This window comes from Paramormyrops kingsleyae, chromosome 9, assembly GCF_048594095.1.
Source record: "Paramormyrops kingsleyae isolate MSU_618 chromosome 9, PKINGS_0.4, whole genome shotgun sequence".
NCBI lineage: Eukaryota > Metazoa > Chordata > Actinopteri > Osteoglossiformes > Mormyridae > Paramormyrops > Paramormyrops kingsleyae.
This window is the reverse complement of record NC_132805.1, coordinates 13318180-13343733: the sequence shown is the minus strand read 5'-3', so window position 1 is coordinate 13343733 and position 25554 is coordinate 13318180. Positions and strand designations below refer to the sequence as shown.

General features: G+C 43.5%; 1 protein-coding gene and 1 long non-coding RNA gene across 2 annotated transcripts; both read left to right on the top strand.

Annotated features, from left to right (window-relative positions):
• Nucleotides 1-2557: 2557 nt before the first annotated feature.
• LOC140592493 (uncharacterized) lies at nucleotides 2558-4703 on the top strand. The gene is made up of 2 exons (XM_072715902.1): nucleotides 2558-4020; nucleotides 4120-4703. The coding sequence occupies exons 1-2, from the start codon at nucleotides 3248-3250 to the stop codon at nucleotides 4583-4585; spliced, it is 1239 nt and encodes a 412-aa protein (XP_072572003.1). The 5' UTR covers nucleotides 2558-3247; the 3' UTR covers nucleotides 4586-4703.
• Nucleotides 4704-23962: 19259 nt separating this feature from the next.
• Nucleotides 23963-24554, top strand: LOC140592497 (uncharacterized). The gene is made up of 3 exons (XR_011992802.1): nucleotides 23963-24082; nucleotides 24159-24263; nucleotides 24365-24554. It is a non-coding gene; the product is annotated as an uncharacterized lncRNA (long non-coding RNA).
• Nucleotides 24555-25554: the final 1000 nt, after the last annotated feature.

Genomic DNA, 25554 nt, shown 5'->3' with positions numbered 1-25554 from the left:
AACTATTTAAGAAAGAAATGATTTTCAACCTACCTTTCCAACCAAGCGTAGGCGATGGAATAGACTTTTCTTTTTTTTCTTGTCTTTTACAGCTGATTTAACAGGGAACAAAATGTCTTTTAAAACCACGTTTCTCAACCACTGATGAGTGATGCGTAGTTTTCCCTACCAAAAAGCGACCTTCGACTTAAATGCTACGATCTGACGTTTTGACGAGCAACATTTTTTAACACCGCGACGGTCCGACGTTTTCGCGAATAAAACGCAATGCTTTGTAATGGAACGCGATCCAATTGCGACCATCCGCCGTTTATGCAACGTATTGCCTACATACTTGTGCTGACTGGGTGTGTATCCGGGGGGGGGGGACTGCCAGAGGTGTGATGGAGGCTCTTGTTGCTGCGCTGGAGTGGAGTGTGAATTTGTTTCTCTCAAACCTACAATAGAAGCTGTTCAGGTCGTCAGCCAGGTATTTGTTTGCCTCAGCAGGGGGGGATGGTCTCCTGTAGTCATGCAGGCCTCGCCATACTGCTGCAGGGTCATTGGCTGAAAACCTGTTCTTCAGCTTTTCTGCGTAGCTTCTTTTAGCCACTTTGACCTCCTTAGTAGATTTCTGGTCTGGCTGTACAGGACTCTGTCCCCACTTCTGTAGGCATCCTCCTTAGCCTGACAAAGTTGACGTGGACTTGCTGTGAACTATAGCTTGTTATTGTTGAATGTGCGGAAGGTCTTGGATGGGACACATGTGTCTTCACAGAAACTGATATATGATGTCACAGTGTCAGACTATTCGTCCAGGTTGTTGGTTGCAGCTCTAAAAATGCTCCTGTCAGTGCAGTCAAAGCAGTCCTGTAGTTCCTGCTTCGCCTCATTAGTCCATTTCTTTACGGTCTTGACCACAGGCTTAGCCGATTTCAGTTTCTGCCTGTACATAGGGATGAGATGGACCAGACAATGATCAGAGTGCCCCAGAGCTGCCCAGGGAACAGAGCGATATGCATCTTTAAGGACTGTGTACAGATCCAGCCGCTTAAAATTTCCCCACTTTCCATGACAGGTCCTTGACAGGACCTTGACTGGCTCTTGGCTGGTCCTTGACTGTAATGAGATCCCCCACGATGATGTAATGAAAAAGGGGGCCGGCATGATCCACCCCTCAACTCTCTGTGTGTAAAGTACTTGCAATGATCTATTCATCCACCAGGGAGAGCAGTAATCTGAAGTGACTTACCTGAAATCAGGTAAGATACCTGAATCAGGTATTGTAACTACACTGCAAAAAATGAAAATCTAAGCAAGTACAATTTTCCTATATTTAAACAAAATTCCAATTTCATTAATAAACTTACTACACTGCAATAAATGGCCTGTGAAATTTAGAAATAGTTTCTGTTGTGAGGCAAAGATGGCCTAAAACTGTCAAAATGTGTTTTTAGTCAGTTTATTGATGAAATTAGAATTTTATTTTACTTCCCTCTTTGGAGATGAGGCGGTCCCAAGATATGTCCAATACAATAATTACAGGTCTAAACAAAGTATTAAGACTGATATTGTCAAGCAATGAGAGGTATATGAAAATTAATCAGATTTGAAGCCCATTAAGCTTGTTTGGCACAAGATGAAAGATTTCATCCGCAAGAAGGCCAAGCCAGGTACAAAGCAGCAGCATGTCCAAGAGTTATTTTGGGAGAAGAGAGTGACCCAAGATGTGTGTGACAGACTAAGTACAGGTCTAAACAAAGTAATAAGGTTGACTGTGGAGAATAAAGGTGTGTTCTTTCTTTCTGTCTGGCTAACAGCCGGATAGGCTGCTGGTGGCTGCACATCCACGGGGGGGGTGATGTGTGAATGTGTCATTAACTTCTCTGCTTGACCACAATGAAACAATGAGACAGATGAGACAGATGTTTGAAGCGGTCAAGGTGAGGTTATTTTTTTAACATAAGAAACACTGCTTTCAGATCATAAGAACATAAGAACTATACAAATGAGAGGAGGCCATTCGGCCCATCAAGCTCGCTTAGGGAGAACTTAACTAATAGCTCAGAGTTGTTAAAATCTTATCTAGCTCTGATTTAAAGGAACTCAAGGATTCAGCTTGCACTATGTTATCAGGAAGACTATTCCATATTCTGACTATCAAGCCAGTCGGTTAAATAAACACTACTAAACAGTCATTACACACTACCAGTCAAAACTGTTGTTGGCATGTAAATTAGAAACCAGAAGACTATAGCGGAAAAAAAGTATGATCGTCTACCAAAAACATTTATACACTGTATAGTCATGACTGACATGCTGAGGCTGGGTTTGAACCAGTGACCTGGGGAACACAAGCACACAGGTTTAGCCCACTGAGCCACACAGGGACCCTGAAAGTGCAAATGTTTTTTGCATGAAAGTTCACCATAGCAAATACCCTGAGCAAGGAACTGCCCACAAGCACAAGAAAAGTGGTGGGGCTGGGGGCGGGGGCTGGGGGCTGGGGGTCAACTGAATGTGTGAAAGTCATTAACATCTCTTTTGACTGGTAGTATGTGTGCGTTTGTGTGTGGGTTTGCATAGATCACATTTGAGGACCAAATTGCCCCCAAAGTGTAGTAAAACCTGAAATTTTCCTACTTTTGGGGACATTTTTTGAGGTCCCTATTTGGATAAACACTTTTAAAGCCTCTGATCACAAATTTTTCTGAACACATACAAATCGAATTTCAATGAAAAAGTTGGCCAAAATTTCACATCTGTTCACGACTATACGCTCGGGTGGTGAACAAAAGCACTGGCAAAGTCTTGCATTTCTGAAAAGTTTCAATACGCAGAAAAAGGCTAGTCACATTAGAGCGCTATTTCGTGAAGTCTGGTCCACCATCTAAACGGCTAAACACACCAGAAGCCCCTGAAATAGAAGAAATCACAAGACAGAAAACACTTTAACATCCCTCCATCACAGAGCCGGACTCGCCATCAAAACTGTAAGCTCCTCTAAACCCAGCTTATTGTACCTTGATACCTTGTACGTTGCTTTGGATAAGTCTGCTAAATGCTTTAAATGTAAATATAAATATTGTACAGTGTAAAGCCATGTAGCAGAAATGACTTGGGGTCAGTAATCCAGGAAACATGGAGGTGTACAGTAAATATCCATTGTCTTCCCAACATCAGTCACTGAATGGTATTAAAAAAGCACTGGAGAGTTCAAAGCATACAATTCTCACAGTCTATCAGCACCACCAACATTCAGATGTAAATGAGCTTCAGATGTAAATGCACGCTGGCCGACCAGATCACCCCCCCTGGAAAGAAAATATCCCTATTCCCTTTTATTGTCCTTGGTGATTTTAACAGAATGAATCTACACCAGGAACTTCCTAAACACAGACAGCATATCGACTGCCCCACCAGGGACAACATCACACTGGACCACTGTTACACCATTTTAAAAGATGCCTATCGCTCTGTCCCCCGGGCAGCTTTAGGACATTCTGATCACTGTATGGTCCATCTTATTCCAATTTACAGGCAACAGCTTAAACGTGCCAAGCCTGTAGTCAAAACTGTGAAGAAGTGGACCAATGCAGCAAAGCAGGAACTGCAAGACTGTTTTGACTGCACTAATTGGACTGTCTTTGAAGCTGCATCTGATAATCTGGATGAGCTGACAGACACTGTGACATCATACATCAGTTTTTGTGAAGATGTGTGTGTCCCGACCAAGACCTTCTGCACATACAACAACAATAAACCATGGTTCACTCCCAAACTGCAACATCTTCACCAGGCCAAGGAGGATGCCTACAGAAGTGGTGACAGGGCCCTGTACAGGCAGGCCAGGAACACGCTGACCAGGGAGATCAAAGTGGCAAAAAGAAGCTACTCTGAGAAGCTGAAAGAACGGTTCTCAGCCAATGACCCTGCATCAGTGTGGAGAGGCCTGCGAGATATCACCAGCAACAGACGACCCCTACCCCCCGCTGAAGCAAACAAAGACCTGGCAGACGAGCTGAACAACTTCTACTGCAGGTTTGAGATAAACAGATTCACACTCCCCATCCACCCCACTCCAGAGACAATAACCCCCATCACACCTCTCACCCCCCTATCCTCCCCCCTGGAACTCAGAATACACGAAGCGGAAGTGAGCCGGCTGTTCCAGAAACAGAAAACCAAGAAGGCCCCGGGACCAAACGGTGTATCCCCCTCCTGCCTCAAAACCTGTGCTGATCAGCTGGCTCCCATCTTCACCCGCATCTTCAATAGATTTCTGGAGTTGTGTGTAGTTCCCTCCTGCTTCAAACGCTCCACCATTATCACGGTCCCCAAAAAACCCACCATTACAGGACTGAATGACTACAGACCTGTCGCCTTGACGTCTGTGGTCATGAAATCCTTTGAACGCCTGGTTTTAGCCCATCTAAAGGACATTACAGGACACCAGCTGTACCCCCTGCAGTTTGCCTATCGGGCAAACAGGTCGGTGGATGATGCAGTGAATATGGGGCTGCATTATATCCTGCAACATCTGGACCGTCCAGGAACTTATGCCAGGATCCTGTTTGTGGACTTTAGTTCGGCTAAACGAGCATAGATTTTAACGAGCAGTTAAAATCATTTCAGATCCGTCACATCCTGGACACAATCTTCTCCAGTTACCCCCCTCTGGCAGGCGCTACAGATCTGTTTACAAAAACTGTTTACACTCTACCTCGCACCTTAAAATTGCACAGTGTTACTCACCTGTGTATATTTATAATATTTATAATTTTTCACATTTGTATTGTATGTGTATTGTATTGTACTGTATTTGTACAGTATTTCTTGTATAGGGTATTTTGTTTTTATATTGTCACTTATTGTAGAGCTGGGTGATATGGCCTAAAAATAAAATCTCAGATTTTTTCACAAAAAATCTGATTTCCGATTTCAATTGATTCTCCCCTCCCCTACACAAAATCAAACTACTTTATTTAGCTTTTTTTACTTTAGATACTCCTTTAGGGGCAGTGTGTGGCTCAGTGGGCTAAGCTGTGTGCTTGTAATCAGAAGGTCACTGGTTCAAGCCCAGCCTCAGCATGTCTGCAGCTCCTCGAGCAAGGCCCCAACAGGTGGCCTTCACAGACAACTTATTCTTCAAAGATCAAGTTGAGGGAGGCATAAACACAATTTCCCCACGGGGATCAATAAACTGTCAGTTATTATTGTGAACACTTTTAGAAAGGTTTCTCTATAGCTTATTTTAAAACTGGCAACAACACAATACACCCTCAAACTTATAAATAAAAGTAATAAGTAATATTGTAATAATAATAGAAAAAAAACACATAATTTTATCATGTCAGCTAAGTATTAAGTAAATACTTTATGCCATTGGGTTTGACATATTATATTACAATTCCATATTACAGAAGTAGCAACACCTTTCTTTGGGCACAAGTGCCATCTTTTCCCCTGTCATTGCCATGTTGTTAGTGAATCTGCTACAGTGTTAATTTACCCGTGAGGAATGGTGCATCGCATTAGTTCCACATTTGGCGCTTGTGTGTAAAAAAAGTAATAAAATCGATTTCATGAAAACACATCGTCCTGAACTGTAAATTCGAATTAATCAATTAAATTGATTTATCGCCCAGCTCTAACTTATTGTTTGTGTACGAGAGAGTATCAAACTGCGGGAAACTAATTCCTTGTGTGCCCCAGCACACTTGGCGAATAAAAGCTGATTCTGATTCTGATTCTGATTGCTGCAGCGGGTGAGGATCATGAACTCCCAATCACCTACAAATTCTTTAATCAATCAACAGTTACAGTATCAACAATCAATGGCTGGACAGTTGATACAGGGACAATGATCACAACACACATCAGAACAGCCTTCCCAAAGCCAACAAACTGAACCCTATTGAAAATTTGTGGACTATGCTTAAAATAAAGCACTTTAAAACAAATCAATATACTGTAGGACGAAAGTGCTGTACAAAGGATAAATAAGAATAGACAATAAACAAACCAATAAAGCATATTAAAATAAAATAAAATAAGTAAATAAAATAAATTAAAACAAAAATGAGCTTTTTTAAGTCATAGCAAAGACCATTCAATCATTTAACCCTGTAAAAAGAAAAGTAAAGTTTTTGTAAAGACAGCGCCATCTAATGGTATCACCCTGCAAGTGAATGAATGGGCGGGTTTATAGTCAAATATAGGCCCACCCCTAGAAGAAGGGGGGCTCTAGCTTCCGGCTGGTATTTGGAAGGAACTTGGCTGGGATTTGGCTGCCAGCCAGACTGGAGGGGAAATTTTAAGTGGCTGGATCTGTAGCAGTGGTCCAATGTTTTATTGTCCCTGGTGGGACAGTTAATATGCTATCTGTATTTTGGTAGTTCGTGGTTTAATTTAGCTCTGTTGAAGTCCCCAAGAATGATGAAGAGGAAGTCTGAGTGCTTCTGTTCCAGGCTGGATATCTGCTCGACCAGGGTTTGCAGTGCATTCTTCACGCTGGCCTGAGGTGGAATGTATACACCGACCAGGATGAAAGAGGAGAACTCCTGTGGTGAATAAAATGGCTTGCAGTTGATGAACAGTGACTCCAAGTCCTTGTTGCAATGTTTGGTTAGTGCAGTGAAATCTGTACACCAACCTTTGTTTATGTAGAAACAGAGGCTGCCGCCCCTTGTCTTTCCCGATAACTCCGATACGCAATACACTTGGAGCAGATGAAAGCCCGGCAGACGCAATCCGTTGTCTGGGATCATTTCACTGAGCCAGGTTTCAGTGAAACAAAGGGCAACAGAGCGCGCAAAGTCCTTATTAGTTCCGTTTAGGAGAAGCAGTTCATCCATCTTGTTGGGCAGAGAGCGGAGATACACCAGGTGAATTGATGGGAGTGCGGTTCGGAATCCCGGCTGTCGCAGCTTCACTAGTGCGCTGCCACGCTTCCCCCGTCAGCACCTCCTCCATGTCCCGCAGACCACCGTCGCTCCTCCGACTAAGATCTCCAGAAAAGCTTCCGGGTTTGTGAAAAATGATGGGAAACTGTCTGGAGTGCACTGCATAAAGTTCAGCAGTTCTTCTTTAGAAAAACTAACCGGGTTTGGGTTACCGAACATGCAGAAAACAAACAAAAGCAATGAAAGTACTAAAGAGCTCAGTACCGAGGCGACCATCCACGGCGCCATTTTTTTCCTAATTATTTTTTTTCATCTAATTATTATGTGCATAGAACTATTTGTATTGATGCAGTTTATTTAAAACACCTTTTTAAAATGTTTATGCTGCTAAATCTTGAACCACAATGCCTAGTACTACAAAATATCCAGTTGCTTAACTGCTGCAGCAACAGTAGGTAGAAATATTTGCATATGACCTTTAGTAAGCCCCACATCTCCAGGGCTAGAGGATCAAACCCCATTTCTTCTGCATTTGTGTGTGTGTGTGTGTGTGTGTGTGTGGGCTATGTATGTCCCCACAATGTGATAAACACCTGTTATTTTGATATTCTGGAACCATTGTTTCAGTGACTACAACTTAAAAAAATCAGTGACTACAAATTAAAAATGAAAAATGTCATACGTCTTGTATTTTTTTTTGAGTACCTATGGTTATAATTAGGCCTCAGGTTGTCATTGCTGGGACTAGGTTGCTCACTGGTTGTTTTTTCTTTTTTGGCCCATTCTCTGTAAACCCTAGAGATGGTTGTGCATGGAAATCCCAGTAGATCAGCAGTTCCTGAAATACTCATACCAGCCTGTCTGGCACCAGGAGCCATGCAATGTACAAAGTGATTAAAATCAACTTTATTCCTCATTCCAGTGTTTGATGCTGAAGCTACTGACCTGTTTCTGAGGAATTTTATACATTGTGCTGCTGACACATAATTGGCTGATTAGATTTGCTTCAATGAGCAGCTGAACAGTTGTACCCAATACATTTTTACAGCAAAGCACTTAAACTGAAAAATTATCAGATTCCACCAGCTGCTATCCAGATCATGAACAAAATTTCGGACATCCCTCCAAAACTGAGGAATGGGCAAGGAGTCAATCCATCAGGGAGGCTCTATGGGGGCTGTGACTCCTGGGGCTCTATTTTCTACCTGCGCAAAGCGCAATGCAAAGTGGTTTTGCTAGCTTGCTCATTTTTATGCTATGCACACGTCCTCAATATAGTAAATGATTTTGCGCTCTCTTCCCACTCGTAGTTGTGTTTTTTTTTTATATGAGTTGTGGCCGGGCTCATTGTCCATGTGTTGCTGTTTTAAGGCAGCGCAATATCATTGCTGTTTTGACCAACAAAAACCACATCAAAATCAGTGGCGCATTGTTAAACGGTACTTAAGCAGCAGGTGCACGATGCTTGTTATTCACACGGATAGGCACTCTAATGGTTTTTTGTTGTTATATTTTATTCCATTTATGTATGTTTTTTATGGAGTACATCTAGTCCTCAGATGTTTAATGAAACACCAAAAGAAAAACAATATATTTTAAGTACCCACAACAAACCTTATAATTAAAAAACCTTCATAGCTCATCATTAAATTAAGCACATACTGAAATTCAAAGCACATTTGGATTGCTGAAACTGCATTTCAGATATTTAGATAGGTCGGGTTGGAACACTAAAATGCAGCCCTCAGAACGTTGCGACATTGTGGCATGTTGTATGTTAGACATATATGAGGACACATCGGAGGACTTCAGAAGGCATGCTGTTAAACTGCATGTACCGATGTCAACAAAGGAGTGTAAGTCAGCAGCAGCACTAGCAAGGAGGGATCAGCTGGCAGAAGACCTGAATCATCTGTAGCCTGGTAAGGAATCTAAATTGTGAGAATAGAAAATTCTCACAGCCTTAATTTTAAAATACTTTAAAAACTGTAAGTTATATTTTGTTTGAACAAAGATCGCCCTTTAATTTATATTTTGGGAACCGCAGACCCAAACTTAAAATAAAAAAAACACACACATGCATAATTAAGTCCCCGAGCCGCTGCTCTCATTCAGCAGCAAGCTTCCATTTTCCCCGTCTTCTGACAGCACACATACACCAAATCACACAGATTCCTATACAGAAATGTTGTGACTTCTCAATTTAAGTTGAGCTATGCGATCCGCACTTTGTTTCCAATCAACTAACACAGTCTCACTGATGAGGAGGGCTATGATAGCGACAGCTGCAGTTCTGTCCATTAGACACGGGGGAACCAGTATTGCTCTTCAGACACGTGGATCAAGGAAGCTTGTTTAGCTGCAGGGTGTGATTATCTGACATTCCTGTGACTACGCCACATGTCTTCATAACAACTTGCTAAGCACAGATCACTGATTTTGTGCTGCAGATAAGGATCAGGAGGAAGTAAGAACAAGGAATATAATTCCACATATATAAACACAGCAAACTGGTATTTCTCTTCCAATCAGAAAATTATCATACTTCCTTCAGTTGATCAGTTTGAAAATAACTTTAACAGTAGGCATTTTAACAGATTTTTCATAATTTCAACTCAATTCAATTCAATTCCTCATGAATTCAAGGCTCCCACTTTTAAAAATATATAGCCTAAATATAAATCTATAAAGGATAATATTTCATTACAATCACTTAGCAGACACATTTTTTTGCAAAGTTGGGATGAGGGAGCAAGGTTAGACAGCATTCCTGTAGCATTCCTGGAGCAATTGAGGTAAGGGTACTTCTCAAGGCCCCAATAGTGTCATAACTCAGCCTGAACCAGTAACTTTCCAAGTCCCAGGCTAGAGAGCCACACACCATCCTCTTCTCCCACTGCAGAGAAATATACCGGATCCCAAGATGCTGCATACAGTCAAGATTTCCCACCCAGCACCTGTTAGTAACCCCAAGCACACAGAAGAAAACCCCTTGAAGGATCACATTGTCCCTGGGCTGCATTCGTTGGAAATTAGTTCTTGGCACAGCATTGCCTTGATGCAAAAAACAAAAATTTCCCATGAGCAAAACACAAACTGAGAACAGTCTCAGAATATCTGTGCCACCATCATCAACAAGCGGAAAATGTCTTTTGCTGGGAAATGTAGCACGCCATGCAAACTCGTTCACCCAGGACTTGATGCGAGTTTTTACATTCCTTGACTTAGGCAGGGAAAAGCCCTCCTGAAGGTTCTCTTCCTTCTAGCCTCTGGTAACAATTTCCTCTTCTATCTTCCCCATCCCCCGAAAAAACAGGCAAGCAAATGCTAGTCAGGCTTGCTAAATGTGTGTGACTAATTAACACGGAACATATGCATCATACAAATTCAGGTAAAACAACTACATTAACATAATTTAAGCTAATTAAATTAAAACAAACCCCGTAGGAAGACCCACTGATGCTCACAAGAACAAAACTATTCTCTCCCACTACTACCCCATATTCGTACTGTGCAAATGCTATAGTGCATATTTGGTTAGAATATGACATACCGGCTAGAAGGTGACATACTGTATGACATACCTTGGAATTGTAATGTAAATCAAAAGTGTAGAAGGTACCATGAGGGAGGTATATATGTGCTGGATCATAAACCACTTCACCTGCATGCCAACAGAATAACAGAACAAGTAGTGACAACACAGGTGCCCCACAGAGAACTGTCTTCACTTCATTCCTATTTATCATCTATGCTTCTGACTTAATTACAACTTCAAGGAATGTCATCTGTAGGAGCTCTCAGATGACTCTAGTATAATGGGGTGCGTTAATGAGGGGAAAGAAGGGGAAAACAGGAGTCTGATAGATAGCTCTGTTAAGAGTTATCAGCAGAACCACCTCTATCTAAACATCTGTAAGACTTAGTAGATGGTGATGGACTTTCGGGGCACTGTATCATCCATAAGGATGTGCACTGTGACTCCTCTTGATAATATCCAGAGTGCCCTGTGAGATGAAATACCTCCTTGTGGAAGCACTGGCAACACCAATATAACCCTCAGAAAACCTTCAGGCTCTTTTCACGGAAGGTCTCCCACATCACATTAGGATCAGCAGTCACACCCAAGTCTGCAATTTCCTCACACAAACCGAATGCTTGGCAGTTGCCTGGAAAACGGTACTTGCCTGACTGCATTGTGACAAGTGTAAAGTTTGGTGGAGGGGGGATTATGGTGTGGGGTTGTTTTTCAGGGGTTGGGCTTGGCCCCTTAGTTCCAGTGAAATGAACTCAATGCTGCAGCATTCAAAGCCATTTTGGACAATTTCATGCTACCTACTTTGTTTCCAGTTCCAGCATGACTGCGCATGAAGCAAGGTCCAAAAGGACATGGATGAGCGAGTCTGGTATGGAGGAACTTAACTGGCCTGCACTGAGCCCTGATCTCAACCAGATAGATCACCTTTGGGATTAATTTGAGCAGAGACTGTGAGCCAGGCGTTCTCGTGCAACATCAGTGCCTGACCGCACAAATGCTCTCCTGGAAGAATGGTCAAAAACTCCCATAAACACACTCCTAAACCTTGTGGACAGCCTTCCCAGAAGAGCTGAAGCTGTTATAGCTGCAAAGGGTGGGCCAACTCCATATTAAAGCCTATGTATTAAGAATAGGATGTCATTAAAGTACATGTGTGTGTAAAGGCAGGTATCCCAATACTTTTGCCAATATAGTGTCTATTAGAACTTGTCATACTTATCAAGTCATAGGGAAACCGAATCAGGACATTAAACCTGCTCCCTCAAAGTCTATTCCTGTAGCTGGTAGCTGGGAAACCTTTAAAGATTGTTTGGGTCCTCTCACCAGTTCTAAAGCTGGTAGTAGGTACTAATTGCTGACAGTGATGTGCTACACAACCTGTTGCTTCCTCTCTGCACAATAACCACTAAATCTATTGTGAGAGTGCTTACCCATTCATACGCATAGTTGATAAATAAGACCCCTGGACTTGGGTTTTTTCTGCCATTCTTCTCTGCAGATCCTCTAAAGCATAGCTGTCAAGTCTCCCATTTTGGCCGGGAAACTACCGTATTTTACCCCTCTTTCCCGCCGTCCTCCCGTATTAGTATTTTCCCGTAAATCTCCCGTATTATAATATCATTAAAAAAAAATTTCCTCTGCCTCTCCAAACTGAACTGTCAGTAGACTCGTGAGAACTGCCACCTGCAGGTCTGTAGGTCATTTACAACATTAACCAGGTCATAAATGCGGAGGTTAAAATGGCAATGCTGTGTGCCAAAAACAACGTTATTTTCACCTTCTGTGACGACTTCAACAAGGATACAAAGTCTGCAACAAATCTGTATAATAAGTCATTAGTGAATGCCAGAGAGCCACGAGTGAACATGAGAAATTAAAAGAAAATGTTTAATGAAAATAAAATGTAAACGACAAGTGGTTATTTTAGATTTCTTGTACACCTGTCTTAATGTAAGGGATACTGGAGCTTGGTTGGGGTAGAGGGGTGGTTCGCGGTGGGTGCCGGAAAATTTCCCTTATTCTCAAATCCAAAACTTGACAGGTATGATGTAAAGCACTGTCAGTTTGGATGGAGACTGACAATGGGCAGTTAATTTCAGATCCCTTGAGAGATTTTCAATTGGTTTCCAGTTCATACTTAAGGATATTTACAGAATTGTCCCTAAGCCACTCCTGCATTGTCTTTGCTTTGTGTTTAGGGTCATTGGGCCTCATACAAGAATTTTTTTGTGTTCTGATATTAAATCCCTCTTACTTTTTTGATATGATGAACTTTTATGAGCAAAATTTGAGAGACCACCTTGTACATGCTACTTCCCTACCCATGTACATCACCTGCCCCTCGGGATACTAGAGGGCAACATTATATGTTTTACTTGTGTAGTTTGTAATAACATGCTTACAGAAAGATGTTTTATACATCCCCATATGAACTGTTTAAGGTAAGAGGGAGAATCACATGTTTATCCACATTTGATGTATATATGTTGTCATGCCTGTATGGGTTACTTTATGTCAGAAATACAAAACATCAATTAAAAACCAGAATGTGTGACCACAAATGTGCCATTTACAATAGGAATGAATCGCCTTTGGTGGCCATAAATTTGTAATTCCATGTTTCATGGGTCTGGAGTAAATCAACCAATCCCGTAGAGGGGTTGATTGAGAAAACCACCTTAGGGAGAGAAAGCTGGTACATTTTTGCTTTAAATACATTAGCACCAAACAGCATGAATGATGACTTCTCTTTAACCTATTTTTGTGATATTTCATGTGATTGAGATATTACTGATGGCTGTTATACTTTTCATATAATTGCAACAATCTGCTGTTACACCATGTTCTGGGGATGTGGCCTGGTGATACCCTGGTGATGTTCATTACTCCTGTTGTGCCATCATTGGTTATCTCACAGGGATGTGTCTGTATAAATAGGAACTGTGTATGGTCTAGCTATAGTACACTGAGGAAGGCAACATGCCAAAATGCGTCTGTGTTGAGTACAGAATTACAATAAAACCATAGCTTGTAACATCATCACTTCATTTTTTCTAGATTGTTTAGTTCTACTTTACTACAAAATTGACATGTCAGGCCAGGTCAGGTTGGGGAGCATGCACTGATGCAGTGTGCTGCCACACCCACCACATGGCAAAACTCCTCGGAATCACAAAGTCTTCATTTGACACAAAGTCAAAGCAGCGCTAGCTAAGGATTCTCCGAAGAGAGACAGTACGGAAGGAGTCCAGTCTTCATCTCAGTTCACTGGAGAGTGTCCATGTCTCACAGCCATACAGCAAGACAGGAAGCACCAGGACTCTAAAGACTTGTACATTTGGTACAATGGTAATTGACTTCCGCCACAAGGTCACTCCAACTGCACCAGTGAACATTCTGGGAGTGCAGGTATAGGTTGTGTCTGTGTACAAATATCTGAGTGTTCACATAAACAACAAACAACTGGTTACACAACACAGATGCCCTGTACAAGAAGGGGCAAAGCTGTCCACCTGCTGAGGAGGCTGAGGTACTTTGGTGTGTGCAGAACACTATTAAGGACCTTTTACAACACTATGGTAGCATCTGCTATATTCTTCGCGGTGGTCTGCTGGGGGTGCGGGAGCTCAGAAAGGGACAGGAAGAGACTGAACAAACTGGTCAGGAGCGCTGGCTCTCTTCTCGGTTGCTCTTTGGACTCCACTGAGGAGGTGGCTGAGAGGAGGACGCTGGCAAAATTTACATCCATTATAGTCAGTCCCTCTCACCCCCTGCATGACACAGTGAGGACATTATGAAGCTCCTTCAGCAACAGACTACTGCATCCAACATGCAAGAAGGAACGCTTCTGCAGGTCCTTCATTCCATCTGCCATCAGACTTTATAATACCTCAGTCACCTAAAGTTCATAAATTATGTCACTATTCTGTATATATTGCAATACAACTATATTTACATCCCTTACATTATGTGTATATGTGATTGTGTGCACTAATTTTTAAATTTATTTTATTTGTTACAGTATTTATTTTTTTTGGTCTGTTTCTTTTCTATTTCTTTTTATTTACTGGCTTTTGCAACAAGTAAATTTCCCCATTGTAGGCTCAATAAAATCTTATCTGATCTGATCTGATCGCAGCTGATCAGAGCATCAGTTTTAAGAACCGTAAACCCAGAGATGTCCAACATCCTAGCTGGAGGGTCAGCTTTAAACAACTGCTCAAAGTAGTTCTTCAGTTGAGATTAAAAGACTGAGACTGATTTAGCATCCCAACGCAGGCTGGCAAACCATTCCACAAATTCTGAAAAGTAAAGAATTATCATAGTTTGGCATCCACATGCAATTTGAATGAGAAACTTGTATCTAAGACAATGGCTAGGTTATAGGCTGAGCTGCTGAGGGAAAAGTTCAGCCCCTTGGAGTGGAGTGTGGAAAATATATCATTCCTATCCATGGACTCGCCTCCAATCAACAAAACCTTGATTTTCTGAGCATTTACTGATAAAAAGGTTCCAGTCATCCAGATCTTTATGTTATTAAAGCAATTCGCTAAAGTGACAAATGATGCAGTATTATGGCAATACTGTAGATGCAGTGTCATTCGATGTAACTGAAATGTATATTTGGGTGTCATCGGTATAGGACTGATAATTAACATTATGTTTTCTCATTATGTTACCTAATGGCAGTATGTAGAGAGAAATCACTGAAGGACCAAGAGCTGATCTCTGTGAAAATCATTGGATGCCCTATCTGGAGGAACTTTTCAGCTCCCATTGCCTCAGCAGAGCAATAAACATATCAAAGGATCCCTCCCACCCTAGACATCATTTTTTTTGAGTTGCTGACCTGTGGTAGACATCAGGTCCATCATTTCAGAACAGCTTTTACCCAAGAGCCAAATGTGAACTGAACACTGTCAAACTGTGCTGCCTTCTCAATGTGTGACAATGCAAAGCTAAAGCCCTGGTGTAGAAGGCAGGGTTCCCCCAATTCTGGCAGAATAAATTTCCATGACTTTTCCAAAACTTTTCCAGTACCATAAGAAAATTTTCCAAAACCCACAAGTTTGTAAAACTTTGGGTTACTTGACGTTATCCCTGGTTCTTTGATAACAGAGTGAGGTGTTTCACTATGGGAATCGCTTTGGGCGTGACCAACTACGGAAGCTCCAATGACACCACGTCTGTCTGTGATGGACAGGTCGACCTGCGACCAGGCTCCACCCCTGCCCTACTAATGTGGTCGACCTCCCCAAGAGTGTCCAGCTGCAGACGCCTGTAGAGTGGAGCTCCACCGGAAATACGTCACCTCCACAGGAAATACGTGATTTTAAGGGGCGTAAAGTGGATCTCATCTTTACGGACGTAAAGTGGAGCTCCACAGGAAACACGTGACCTCTACCGGAAACTACCACTCTGTTAGCGAAAAGAGAGTCTGGAGCAAGTCTGTGAATCTGAAGTAAGTTAAGCGAAGCGACAAACATTAAAACAATCTCGTGTGCACACAATATTTGAGTCTAACGTTATGTTGCTTGACGAGCTGTTTTAGCATTTGTTGTCATATAGAACAGGCTTTCCATGAAAACATTTAACGTTTACTTTAAAAACTTTTTTTTTTGTTCGCGGTTCTTCGGACATGCTGCAAAGTCTTATTAGCCATCTAACAGTTAAGTGTATTCAGTTGGAAGCCGTAGGTGCAGTAATCCTCACACTGTGTATTGTGTTTTTTTGAGATTACATTTGTCATTACATTAACAGGATCATATTGATTTATGAACTTCTGATTATAAATATGGATCCACGTTTAAAAACGCCTTTACTTTTTCAAGGTATGTTGTGTCCGTTTTCATGTTACAGTAAGTTTGTTGATTTTTATTACATTTTTTGGATAAACTTTATAACAAATTCTTTTATTAATTTCACCAGCATGACAGGCAGATAGTAATAAACATTGTTTTTAATAAAGATCGCTTGTTGATCGCAATAGTTTGTCTGTAGTCACAGGCTTTCAATTTATTTTAGAGATTTGTAATATTTAATTAGACATTTTTCATATGCATGATGTGGAATAAATTGCTTAAATATAATTTCATTCAATTGGTTTATACTAGTATATTTTTTGCTTACAGACAAAATTATACGCCGGTGCACACTACCATGCCGGGACAAGGGACATTATCACTGCCCTTTGTGCAAAAGGACAGTTATTCGCCGGGTTGACATGGAAAGGCATTTAGTGCTGTGTCAGAGTCTTCCACCTGCTGTACCCTCTGCAGCAGTGAGCCTGCCACCCGCTGTACCCTCTGCAGTTGTGGTGGAACACTCATATGCGCTGCCTTCTCCAACTGTGCTGACTGAAGCGGAAAAAAACACAAATTTGGTCAGATGCACTCAATGTAACCTTACTGTTCTTCGGAAAAACTTAAAAACACACTTGCTGAGGAAGCATGTAGATATGCCACAAGATATTACACAAGTGAATCATTTACAAAGTGTACTGTATGTGTTGATGAAAAAAATGGCATATTTGCTGTACAAAAAACTAGACATGGGTTTTCAGTGCCAGTACATGTACAAAGAAAAATCTGGGGTAAAACTCATCAGGTCAGATGTGAGTTAGAGGAATGCCACCAGTATCATTTGCTGGCTCAGAGGAGTGGACTTAGCTATAGTTTATGTGAGCATGTCCGCTCTATAGATTACTGCAGAAAAACTGTTCCAGAAATATTTCTCAAGGAAGACATCCTGAGGGAAATGATGTCTCTGAAATTCTTTGGCGAGCCAAAGGTTGTAACGTGTATAAACAGGCAAAAAGTTGCTCAGGTGGCACCTGTTCCACTTGCAGTGATGGTGGAGTTTGGGGAATCAGCATCACAGATATGTCTTTCCATTCATGAGCCTAAAATACACAGTTTTTGCCATCTTGGCAGAATATTTGTGACATACAACAAACAGAAGAACACCTGGCATTGTGCCTGTGCCAAGCCACGAACATTGTGTCCTCACAAAAGCATTTCAAAGTGGGTTCTCTTTCAAACACAAAGAGATCTCTTCAGGAAAAAGGTTCCACCTTCACCAGGATCACCTTTGCTGATATCAGAGAATGCGTCTGGATCTCTACACAATACTGCTGTGGAGCGAAGTGTGCGCTACATATTTAAAGAAAAAAAAATTCCTCAGACACTGCCAAAAGAGATCACTGAACAAAAAAATAAAATGGAACCTGAAAAACAGTTTGTTCCTGTTGAGACATTGTGTCAATTATGCCCAGGAAATCCTGTACTCGATAAGGCAGTGCAGGTCACTAATAAAGCTCGAATTGTCAGCATGATGGGCGTTACTGAGAGTAAGTCTGGGGAATCAGATGCCCATTATGTATTTATTCCTATTATGATTTGTCACTAATACAAATGCTATACTCATACTAACAAATGAAATGTAATTTGTCTTTTAGATGTTACATCCTTTCGTAGGAGGTGTCCTCAGTGCACTATGGTGTACAGGTACCAGGAGTGGAAAGATGGCCTTCACAACTTTGATGACCATATTTTCCTATGTCTTGAACTGTGCCTTTTTCTCAGGGAAAATATACAGGTCAGGGTGTCACAAGTTTGTTCTCCTTAGTTGTTGAGTTTCTTCTTTTTTATGAATATTGCCTTATTTGAATGTTTTATGCATAATTGTTTCTTTATCCCCCTCCTGGAGGCGACACCTTATCGTGGTGGAGGGGTTTGCGTGTTCCAGTGATCCCAGGAGCTAAGTTGCCCGGGGCTTTATGCCCCTGGTAGGGTCACCCAAGGCAAACAGGTCCGGGGTGAGGAACCAGACGAAGTTCGGCTCAAAAGACCCCATATGATGAAGAAAATATTGGAAACACGTTTTCCCTTGCCTGGACGCGGGTCACCGGGGCCCCCCCCTGGAGCCAGGCCTGGGGGTGGGGCTCGATGGCGAGCGCCTGGTGGCCAGGCCTATACCCATGGGGCCTGGTCGGGCACAGCCCGAACAAGGCATGTGGGTCCCCCTTCCAATGGGCTCACCACCCGTAGGAGGGGCCATAGGGGTCGGGTGCATTGTGAGCTGGGCAGTGGTCGAAGGCGGGGACCTGGCAGAAGCTAGCTCTTGGGACATGGAATGTCACCTCTCTGATGGGGAAGGAGCCTGAGCTGGTGCGCGAGGTTGAGAAATTCCGGCTAGACATAGTCGGGCTCACCTCGACGCACGGCTTGGGCTCTGGAACCAGTCTCCTTGAAGGTGGTTGGACCCTATTCCACTCTGGAGTTGCCTGCGGGGAGAGGCGCCGAGCGGGGGTGGCCATACTTATTGCCCCCTGGCTGGGCGCCTGTACATTGGGGTTTACCGCGGTGGACAAGAGGGTAGCCTCCCTTCGCCTTCGGGTGGGGGGACGGGTTCTGACTGTTGTTTGCGCATATGTGCCGAGCGGCAGTTCAGAGTACCCACCCTTTTTAGAGTCTCTGGAAGGGGTGTTGGAGAGCATTCCTTCCTGGGACTCTCTTGTTCTACTGGGGGACTTCAATGCTCACGTGGGCAATGACAGTGAGACCTGGAGTGGCGTGATTGGGAGGAACGGCCCCCCCGATCTGAACCCGAGTGGTGTTCTGTTGTTGGACTTCTGTGCTCGCCACGGATTGTCTATAATGAACACCATGTTCAGGCATAAGGGTGTTCATATGTGCACTTGGCACCAGGACACCCTAGGTCGCAGTTCGATGATCGACTTTGTAGTCGTGTCGTCGGACTTGCGGCCGCATGTCTTGGACACTCGGGTGAAGAGAGGGGCGGAGCTGTCAACTGATCACTACCTGGTGGTGGGTTGGCTCCGCTGGTGGGGGAGGAAGCCGGCCAGGCCTGGCAGGCCCAAACGTATAGTGAGGGTCTGCTGGGAACGTCTGGCTGAATCCCCTGTCAGGAGGAGTTTCAACTGCTACCTCCGGCAGAACTTTTCCTATGTCCCGGGGGAGGCGGGGGACATTGAGTCCAAATGGGCCATGTTCCGCGCCTCCATTGTGGAGGTGGCTGACCGGAGCTGTGGCCGTAAGGTGGTCGGTGCCTGTCGTGGCGGCAATCCGCGAACCCGCTGGTGGACACCAGTGGTGAGGGATGCCGTCAAGCTGAAGAAGGAGTCCTATCGGGCCTATTTAGCCTGTGGGACTCCAGAGGCAGCTGACGGGTACCGGCAGGCCAAGCGGGATGCGGCTTCGGCGGTCGCTGAGGCAAAAACTCGGGTTTGGGAGGAGTTTGGCGAGGCCATGGAAAACGACTTCCGGACGGCTTCGAGGCGTTTCTGGTCCACCATCCGGCGGCTCCGGGTGGGAAAGCGGTGCAACATCAACACTGTTTATGGTGGGGATGGGGTGCTGCTGACCTCAACCCGGGACGTTTTGGGTCGGTGGAGGGAGTACTTCGAAGACCTCCTCAATCCCACCAACACGCCTTCCGATGTGGAAGCAGAGTATGGGGACTTGGGTGTGGACTCCCCTATCTCGGGGGCGGAGGTCGCTGAGGTGGTTAAAAAGCTCCTCGGTGGTCGAGCCCCAGGGGTGGATGAGATCCGCCCAGAGTTCCTGAAGGCTCTGGATGCTGTGGGGCTGTCTTGGTTAACACGCATCTGCAGCATCGCGTGGACATCGGGGGCAGTGCCTCTGGACTGGCAGACCGGGGTGGTGGGCCCCCTCTTCAAGAAAGGGGACCAGAGGGTGTGCTCCAACTATAGGGGGATCACACTCCTCAGCCTCCCTGGTAAGGTCTATTCGGGGGTTCTGGAGAGGAGGGTCCACCGGATTGTCGAACCGCGGATTCAGGAGGAGCAGTGTGGTTTCCGCCCCGACCGTGGGACAGTGGACCAGACCACCGGTTCTGGAGGGTTCATGGGAGTTTGCCCAACCAGTCTACATGTGTTTTGTGGACTTGGAAAAGGCATTCGACCGTGTCCCTCGGGGAGTCCTGTGGGGGGTGCTCTGGGAGTATGGGGTACCGGGCTTCCTTTTAAGGGCTGTTCGGTCCCTGTATGACTGGTGCCAGAGTCTGGTCCGCATGAGCGGCGATAAGTCGGACTTGTTTCCGGTGAGGGTTGGACTCCGTCAGGGCTGTCCTTTGTCACCAATTCTGTTCATAACTTTTATGGACAGAATTTCTAGGCGCAGCCAGGGCATTGAGGGTGTCCGGTTTGGTGACCTCAGTATTAGGTCTCTGCTTTTTGCAGATGATGTGGTCCTGTTGGCTTCATCAGACCGTGACCTTCGGCTCTCGCTGGGACAGTTCGCAGCCGAGTGTGAAGCGGCTGGGATGAGAATCAGCACCTCCAAATCCGAGACCATGGTCCTCAGCCGGAAAAGGGTAGAATGCTCTCTCCGGGTCGGGGATGGGATCCTTTCGCAAGTGGAGGAGTTTAACTCTTTCACTGTCGCCGCCTAGTGGTTCGGACGCATACGTCCGGATTTTCAATAACAAAAAAAAATGACGTTCAATAAAAGAAACAAATGTATCAAATCAACCAAAAACGGCTTGTTACACTACAAAAAACCTTTCAGATAATATCTGTAGAAAGTTGCGCAATTTTTGTGCCATGGTTTTTTTGTAACAAGTAAAAATAAAATGACGATGGTAGCCATCTTTAAACGGGTCGAGTGTCAGGAAGTAAAATATAAGTGTTAATAAAATGAAAACTAAGCACTTCAAACTATTTCTTTCACGGCCAATACTTCATAAACCATCACAGTATTAAGACAAAACACGCATTTTTCCATAAATATGACTGTAATGCTCTCAAATAGCTTGCTCACTCATCGCGGAAAAATGTCAGTCGGCATTCTGTACATTCGTGCAATGTTTTTCATCTTCGGCGTTTTAGAAGAAAACCAATGAATAAAATGACAAAGTTACCCTCGTTTGAAAGCTTGATCTCTTATGTACATAAATCAATCACTGTAATCCTTCATTGTCAAGTATTTTTTCAGATATATGCTCTGCTTCCCTGCTAGCACATTATTTTTTACGCACTGAACCTTTGCCCATGGTTATGTTTCACCATAATAAACTTTTTACATGAACATCAAATTACAGTGTCATTTGCTTCATCCAATAGAGGTGTGTCTAAGGTTTGCAAAATGGTATGGGATGTGCTGATTAGGCATTGTTTTTCGCGCTGGGGACATGAATGCGCAACTTATTCTCTGCAGGTGCAGTATTTGTGGGAGTGTCTCGATTACGCATTGCGCACGTAGTCTCAGTGAGTTTACCCAGTTATTTTCGGACAACAACTTTTTTGACTGAAGAAAAATGGCTCGGATGACTTTCACTGTTGAGAAAGCACAGAAGATGATTTTGAAGAGTGGTTCGGGGGAAGAAAGTGTCGCTTTTATCCATTGATTCGATGGAGGAGGACCCTTTTTTGCGCGGAGAGGATGCAACGCTCGACATAAGTACATTTATTTACAGTTTACATTTTACTCTTTTATTCTATAGATTTTTATAATTCCGTGAGTCAGCAAATTACATTTAACATTTGCTTTGGTAACACTTGTATTGTGGTACATTGGGAAAAGTTCCGCATCGCCTTTGTCAAGCTTTGAAGTGTGCAAAGTAATGCAGCGCTTTTGGCTTTCACTTGGGCAAAGTTACGCGGGGCTTTGTTTGGGCAAAGTTATGCGGGGCACTTGTCGGCCTTGTTTGAGCAAAGTTATGTACAGTACTTGTCGGCTTTGTTTGGGCAACATTATGTACGGTACTTGTCGGCTTTGTTTGGGCAAAGTTATGCGGGGCACTTGTCGGCTTTGTTTGGGCAAAGTTATGCGGGGCACTTGTCGGGCTTTGTTTGGGCACAGTTATGCGGGGCACTTGTCGGGCTTTGTTTGGGCACAGTTATGCGGGGCACTTGTCGGGCTTTGTTTGGGCACAGTTATGCAGGGTTATGGTTAGAAACAAAATGTTTCTTATGACCCATAAGTGGTAATGCATTTAGAAAGAAAGACGCTATCCCAAAACACTGCTAGTTTCACTGCGGCCATTTTGGATAGGTTTTGGATAGGTTTGGCACAAGTCGTGTGAATAAAATATAGATTTTCCTACAAATGTGTGGTGATTTTGTGTGACAAAATGTTACTTATGACCCATAAGTGGTAATGCATTTAGAAAGAAAGACGCTACCCCAAAAAACACTGCTAGTTACACTGTGGCCAGTTTGGATAGGTTTTGGATAGGTTTTGGATAAGTTTGGCACAAGTCGTGTGAATAAAATATAGATTTTCCTACAAATGTGTGGTGATGATGTGTGACAAATTGTTACTCATGACCTATAAGTGGTAATGCATTTAGAAAGAAAGTTGCTACCCCAAAAAACACTGCTAGTTACACTATTGCCATTTTGGATAAGTTTCAGATTAGTTTAGGTTAGGTTTTGGATAGGAAAAGCTCCCAGTTGCACCATTTGCTCTTTCCTCCGTAAAACCTGTTGGGCTGCATCAAATGATATGAAATTGGGCACACATGTAGAAAACAAGTTTGGGAACCAGATTTTTAAAATTGGACCTATTCCATCATGTAGTTTTTGACAAAAAGACAGATTTAGTATTTTTCCAGCTGTTTTTGTTATATTCGCATGTCCATAAATTATACACAGGTTATTCATTTCGTTATTGAACTTCCTACAATCAATTGTAAAGGGGTCAACTTTGATTTTAGGTATCAGACATGTGTCTGTGACTTTTATATCTGAAGTTATAAGGTAATTATTCCAAAGAGGGAAGAAATGCCCCCCCATGCAAGGGGCCCCTGGTGCACTCCATAGGGTTAAGTATCTCGGGGTCTTGTTCACGAGTGGGGGGACGATGGAGCGGGAGGTCGACAGGCGGATCAGTGCGGCGTCCGCAGTGATGCGGGCGCTGCATCGGTCTGTCATGGTGAAGAAGGAGCTGAGCCAAAAGGCGAAGCTCTCGATTTACCAGTCGATCTACGTTCCTACCCTCACCTATGGTCACGAGCTATGGGTAGTGACCGAAAGAACGAGATCGCGAGTGCAAGCGGCCGAAATGAGTTTCCTCCGCAGGGTGGCTGGGCTCTCCCTTAGAGATAGGGTGAGGAGCTCGGTCATTCGGGAGGGACTCAGAGTAGAGCCGCTGCTCCTCCGCATTGAGAGGAGTCAGATGAGGTGGCTCGGGCATCTGATTAGGATGCCTCCTGGACGCCTCCCTGGTGAGGTATTCCGGGCATGTCCCACTGGGAGGAGGCCCCGGGGAAGACCCAGGACACGCTGGAGGGACTATGTCTCTCGGCTGGCCTGGGAACGCCTCGGGATTCCCCCAGAGGAGCTGGATGAAGTGGCCGGGGAGAGGGAAGTCTGGGATTCCCTGCTGAGACTGCTGCCCCCGCGACCCGACCTCGGATAAGCGGGAGAAAATGGATGGATGGATGTTTCTTTATCCTTGATTCGTATTTTAGAACCACGTGTCTGTATCAAGAGTCATCGACTCATTGGAGGGGTTAAGACAAGAGAAGTTTCCTTCCAGGGATGCCATTTTCCATGCTTATTGCCACTTTGAGGCTTTGACTGACACAGAGTACACCTTCTCCTGCATTAATTGTGGATTTCACCCCCCTGTGGTAGTCATGGATTTGCACCGAAAGGGGGTTTTCAACTTGAAAGGTAAGTTATTTGTGTGTATGTTTGTGTTACATCTGTTGAATATCAGTATGTTAACTAATATAGCAAATAATTTTAGTGAGTGACCTCAAAGCACCACCTGAAGACTTTGAAGGTGAACATAATATTGAAGAATTTTGGAACTCTGTTCATCTAGAGATGATAAGTCGTGGTTTTTTCTCAAGTAAGTAACAGAAACCCTGTTTTGTTAATTTAATTACCTTTCATTTATTTGACTATTTTGATAGAGTTTTGATTATAATTAAATGTGATATTGATCTCTAGGCAGTGCAAAAAACCCATTTGCTGTTTTGCCAAGCTACGAACACTGGGCACCATGGATTGGCAGTGAAACGCGGAAAAGTGACATTGTGCTCAACACTGAATTTAAAAAAGTGAGGACCTGTCTTTCTTCAGATGAAGCACAGCTTGGCAGTGTCACAGAAGACCGACTGATTGACGAGCTGACAAAACAAAAGGTAACATAGCTTTAAAGTTGTCAGAATACTGTATGTAAGAATGTTTTGTTTACAGTTTTTGTAAATATAGGTTGGAGTTGTGAGAAGACTGTGCAGGGCCTGTAAAATTGATTCCAAGGGGTCTCGGTTTGACCTCATCACCAGACTACGGGAGAAGATGAAAGCAAACATGGTGTATGATAAGGTTTTTCAAAGCATTTGGGGAGCCTCTGGTGAGTTACAGTGTCTCTTAGTAGTTTGTATGGATTTTGTAATTGAACGCATTTTACAGTTTATCACATTTTTTTTTTTTCCCCAGGCGGATGGTCAGTTATACTATGTCCACATGGGATTGTATACAGCATTAAATTTAATCTTCGTGCTGAAAGTCCTCGAGACTTTGCAGACCTCCTCCTCTGCTGGAAGCACATACCCAACATCTGTGTTTATGACTTTGCAAGAGGTTTAGCAGCACACACCAACTTACGAGTTCCCCACACCTTGCCGTTCCAACCACATGAGGGTAGACTGGCTGAACCCACAGAAGAAAATATCAAGGCAGCACAAGATGGAAAAATGCAGGTGTCTTCCATGGCTGCACGAAAGGATGGAATGTGCAAAAGAAAATGCTCATCCAAACACTGGATCATCACACCATTACGTCCTTTATGATCGCTTTCATGAAGGGAATACAAAAGACCCCAAGGAAATACTTCGCAGGATCCAGCTTGTTCCCGAGTTAAAAGGATGGCTTAATAGTCAAGTAGCTGAGCAGTTTTTTGCAAACATGTGCAAAAGTAACTACTTTTTAAATAATATGAGTCCATCCACGCATGTGTTTTTGATGAGAACTATACTGCATCACCATAACACTCACTCCAACAAGCAGCTCTTGAACAAGCAGTTAAGACATGGTCACCGGCTTAGAGAGTCGAGTAACATCACCTTATCTGCATTGGGACAAGCTGTTATAGGTAAATAAAACATTTATTACCATGACTGCAGACATTAATTACT

Excerpts from the sequence above, each read along its gene's own strand:
- LOC140592493 (XM_072715902.1), top strand. The coding sequence starts at position 3,248 with ATGAGCTTCAGATGTAAATGCACGCTGGCCGACCAGATCACCCCCCCT. Across the intron at positions 4,021-4,119 it reads CTGAACAACTTCTACTGCAG|AATACACGAAGCGGAAGTGA; the intron begins GTTTGAGATAAA and ends CCTGGAACTCAG.